Raw genomic sequence first — 4,458 nt, 5'->3', positions numbered from 1 at the left:
ACACACATACACCACACACACAGTTCATGTTGTCAGTTCATGTTGTCATGTTGCCACTTGTGTATGTCGCACACACATGCATGCATGCACACACAGAAGCACACACACACAACACACCCTACACACCCCACACACACAAACCGACACAAAAAGACACACACACACACACACACACACACACACACACACACACACACACACACATACAGTACACACACACACACACGGTTAGCTGTACATCGTGTCCGATGATGACGATTGTTCCAGGGGGTTGGGGGGGGGGGGTGATTGGTCAATGTTGTTGCCGTTGATGCCACCTCACGTGGCTATGGAGGCCGATTTTGGAGCCGCACACTCTTCCACAGATGGAGCAGGTATGTCCTGATGATTGGGAGGTGGGGTCTGCCTGCCAGTCGCAGTCAGAATGTCAGTATGGGGGATGCGGTCCTCCCAGGACAGGTTGAGTATTTTTTGGAGGCATCTGATGTGAAACATCTCCAGGCTGTTTATGTGGCGTCTATACGGCGTCCATGTTTTTGCCCCATAGAGTAGGGTGGTGACACAGACTGCATTATAGACAGCTACTTTGGTACTGATTTTTAGGTTGTTGTTGCCGAATACTCTCTTCCTAAGGCGCCCAAAGGCTGATGAGGCTTTGTTGATCCGATGGTGGATTTCACTGTCAAGGGTGGAATCTGCAGAGAGTGTGGAGCCCAGGTATGTAAAATGGTCAACAAGACTGAGTGGACTGCCATTGATGTGGAAGCCAACATGTGAAGGAGATTTGGTACAGAGTTGCGCCATGACCTCTGTCTTCTTGGTGTTTACTTGAAGACCAAAGGACTGATACAATGCTGAGATGGTGTCCAGGGCATGCTGCATGGATTCTGGGCTGTGTGCCAAGACAGCACAGTCATCTGCATACTGGAGCTCGTGGATGTGGCAGGTTGGTGTTTTTGTCTGAGCTTGGAGCCGCCGGATGTTGAAGAGGTTGCCATCAAGGCGGTATCTAGGTCTATACCATCTTTGTGCTGCAGGGCGCGGTGGAACAGACGGGTGATTGCTGTGAGGAGGGGATTGAACAGTACTGTTGCCAGGACACAGCCTTGCTTCACCCCAACATTGACCTTGAAGGGATCAGACTGAAGCCCTCCCATAACAACTCTGGCTTGCATGCCATCGTGCAATTGTTGCAGAATGGAGAGGAACTTGGGTGGTACACCAAGTTTGGCAAGTTGTTCCCAGAGCATGTCATGGTTAATGGTGTCAAAGGCTTTGCTGAGGTCGATGAAGGTGATGTAGAGGTCTCTGCGCTGCTCTCTGCTTTTCTCAAGTAGCTGCCGTAGAGCAAAGATCATGTCAGTTGTGGACCTGCACTTGCGGAAGCCACACTGTGTTTCAGGGAGAGTAAGTTCTGAGATGTACTCGACAAGTTGGGAGAGCATGATCTTTGCTAGGACTTTGCCTGCTGTGGAGAGGAGCGAAATTCCTCGACTGTTGCCACAGTCTGCTCTGTCCCCTTTCTGCTTATAGAGAATGATGATGTTGGCATCCTTCCAGTCCTGGGGTACATTCTCAGACTGCCAGATTTTGGTGATCAAGAGGTGTAAGCGGCGTGTGAGGAGGTAGCCCCCATGTTTGAACACCTCCGCTGGAATACCATCGGGTCCTGGGCTTTTGTTATTTTTCAGGCTCCTGATCGCCTTGGATGTTTCTCCGAAGTCAGGAGGGCTGTCCAAGTGTCGCATCTGTGGCATAACAGGCGCCTTGTCAAGGATGTTGGGGTCTGCAGGGTTGCTGTGATTGAGGAGACCATTAAAATGTTCGGCCCAGCGCTCAAGGATCTCTTGGCGGTCCTTCAGGAGGCTGTCTCCAGCAGCAGATCTAACAGGAGTGAGGGTTTGCTTCCTTGGTCCATGGAGAGCTTTGATGGCATCATAGAAGCCATGCGTGTCACTACAGTCAGCAAGATGTTGAATTTATTTTGCTTTCTCCAGCCACCAGGTGTCTTCCATGGCCCTTAGTGACAGCTGTGCTTTGGCTCTAGCCTTGGTGTAGTTGTCTTTTAGCATGAAGGATTGTGGGTTGGAGAGCAGGGCTTTGTGGGCCTGCTGTTTTTCTTGCAGAGTCAAATGGATATAAGAAGAGTTGTTGTCATACCAGTCCTGATGTTTTCTGACCTTGGTGCCAAGGGCTGTTGAGGCGGCAGAGTGGATGGCGGCAGATAGAACTGGCCAGTCTTTGGCATCAGCTTCCTCTGGGACATGAGAGAGGTTGCATGCAAGGTGGCGACGGAGGTCATCAATGGTGTCTGGGTTGGAGAGAGCGGCGATGTTTAGTCTTCTAGTCTTTGGGGCCGTCTTGGGACAGCAAGGTGGGATGACCAGGCGTAGTTTGGATCTGACCATGCGGTGGTCAGTCCAGCACTCTGCTAACCGCATGGCTCTAGTGATCATCACATCCTGTCTGTCCTTTTGGCGAACAATAATGTAGTCCAAAAGGTGCCAGTGTTTAGATCTGGGATGTTGCCAGGTAGTTTTGCAATGTTTTTTCATTTGGAAGGTGCTATTAGTGATAAGCAACTCATGCTCTGCACAGAGGGATAGTAGGCAGTGCCCATTGTTGTTCATTTTTCCTACTCCATGCTGACCAATGACCTTCTTCCAGATGAGATGCTCGTTTCCCACTCGTGCATTAAAGTCACCCATAAGAAGGAGTTTGTCGGCAGCTGGGACTTTCTGGATGACTTCATCAAGACGATGGTAGAAATCTTCTTTTGTGTTGTTATCTGCATCCAGGGTTGGTGCATAAGCACTGATGAGTGTGGCAAAGCGCTTCTTGGTAAGAGGAATGCGCCATGTCATCAGGCGCTCACTGATGCCCACAGGGGATTCCGGAATTTGCTGCAGCAGCTTGGTTTTCACAGCAAAACCCACACCGTGGATACGACGCATGCCTTCGGGAACCCCTTTCCAGAAGAAGGTGTAGCCTGCACCTACTTCCGTCAGGGAATCCTCGCCATGTAACCTGGTCTCACTGAGGGCTGCAATGTCTATGTTGTATCTTGCAAGCTCAAGGGCTACAAGAGCTGTCCTTCGGCAAGGTCTGTTGGATGCTATAGGCATGTCCAGTAGGGTGCGGACATTCCAGGTGGCAATGTTCAGATGAATATTCTTTTTGGTTTTTCGGCCGCAGTAGGGGATGCTCCGATGGCTGCGGCTAGCCATCCAGAGTGTTGAGGGAACAGACAATTTTTAGACCACCTTTTCCAGGTCCTTCCCCGTCAGGGGTGAGCAGTGTGGAGCTGCTCAGTCGCAGTGAAAGCTGCCGAGGTGGTGCGCTGCCCCATCCCGCAACACAACGACCGTCACTCCACTGCCGCCTGTGTGCATGGTTTGACTAGGCACTTCCAGCCACATCCTTGGCCTGTGCCTGCTGCCATTCCACATCGCCACAGGGCTTTGGTGGGGGCTTGGGTGCTGGGGTGGAAAGGAAAGGGAGTGGATGGAACAAGGAGCTTGCGCAAGGGAAGAGATTAGGGTGAGGGTAGGGGTGCGCAGTCCTTACTCCCACCATTCTTCGCTCAAACAGAGTAGCTTCCAGTGGCATGAGGAACTCACGCCGACCTTCACTCTGGTTTGAGCTGCAGGGGACTGCCGGTAATCCGGTTTGCTGGGTTCCGTCTATTGCCTGTCCCCACCTGCAGATTTGTGTTCAGGGTTTACTCCCCTAGCCTTCATCCGCCTTCCCAGCCGTTGTGGAACGTCTTCCTGTTGCCATCCTCCGCCTGGCCCACCGTTGAGGTCTTTGCTATTTGCCCATAGCTGGGGCAGGGGTTAATGGGCAGCAGGGCGTGTCCACACTATAGTGGGCCTGCATGCCGCGTCTCTGGGGCCCCCTGCTACTCCGAGATCCCATACAGCTTTGCCTGGAACCGCAAGGTACCAGTTACCGCGCGTGGCCACGAGGAGGCGTGTAAGGGTCTTGGCAATGGAGAGGCTGTGTACCGGCAGAGGAGACTTACGCGCTCGGCTCCTCTTTTCGCCTCCCCCCTAGGGAGGTGGCTAGCCGGTGGCGGTAGCTGAAAGCAGAGAGCAACAAGCAGGAGCGACATGCAGCATGCACTAACCTGCACTAACCAGCATGCACTAACCTGCAAGCACTAGTTCTACACACACACACACACACACAGTTCATATTGTCAGTTCATGTTGTCATGTTGCCACATGTGCATGTGAACCACCAATGTTTGCACACACATGCATGTATGCACACACATAAACACTCACACCGACACACACAAACAGACACAGACACACACACACACACAGATACACACATTTACACCCACTCTCTCTCTCTCACACACACACAGACACACACACACACAGTTCATGTTGTCATCTTGCCACTCGTGCATGTGAACCACCAGTGTTCGCACACATATGCATTCACGCA

At 51.9% G+C, this 4,458-nt stretch overlaps 1 protein-coding gene across 1 annotated transcript; it reads right to left on the bottom strand.

Moving 5' to 3' along the window:
• Positions 1-318: 318 nt before the first annotated feature.
• LOC121696990 lies at positions 319-3,227 on the bottom strand. The gene is made up of 3 exons (XM_042078226.1): positions 2,029-3,227; positions 851-1,884; positions 319-695 (listed from the first exon to the last, which is right to left on the bottom strand). Exons 1-3 carry the CDS (start codon positions 3,225-3,227, stop codon positions 319-321), a joined length of 2,610 nt encoding a protein of 869 aa, XP_041934160.1.
• Positions 3,228-4,458: the final 1,231 nt, after the last annotated feature.

Source organism: Alosa sapidissima, chromosome 2, assembly GCF_018492685.1.
Source record: "Alosa sapidissima isolate fAloSap1 chromosome 2, fAloSap1.pri, whole genome shotgun sequence".
NCBI classification, from domain to species: domain Eukaryota; kingdom Metazoa; phylum Chordata; class Actinopteri; order Clupeiformes; family Clupeidae; genus Alosa; species Alosa sapidissima.
This window is presented reverse-complemented; position numbering and strand designations above follow the sequence as displayed.

Bases quoted from the DNA above. Each gene is read 5' to 3' on its own strand.
- LOC121696990 (XM_042078226.1), bottom strand. From the start codon at position 3,227: ATGGCTAGCCGCAGCCATCGGAGCATCCCCTACTGCGGCCGAAAAACC. The intron at 1,885-2,028 runs GTCACTAAGGGC...CACTCCTGTTAG, and splicing joins GCTAGAGCCAAAGCACAGCT to ATCTGCTGCTGGAGACAGCC. The intron at 696-850 runs GTATCAGTCCTT...CACTCTCTGCAG, and splicing joins CTGGACACCATCTCAGCATT to ATTCCACCCTTGACAGTGAA.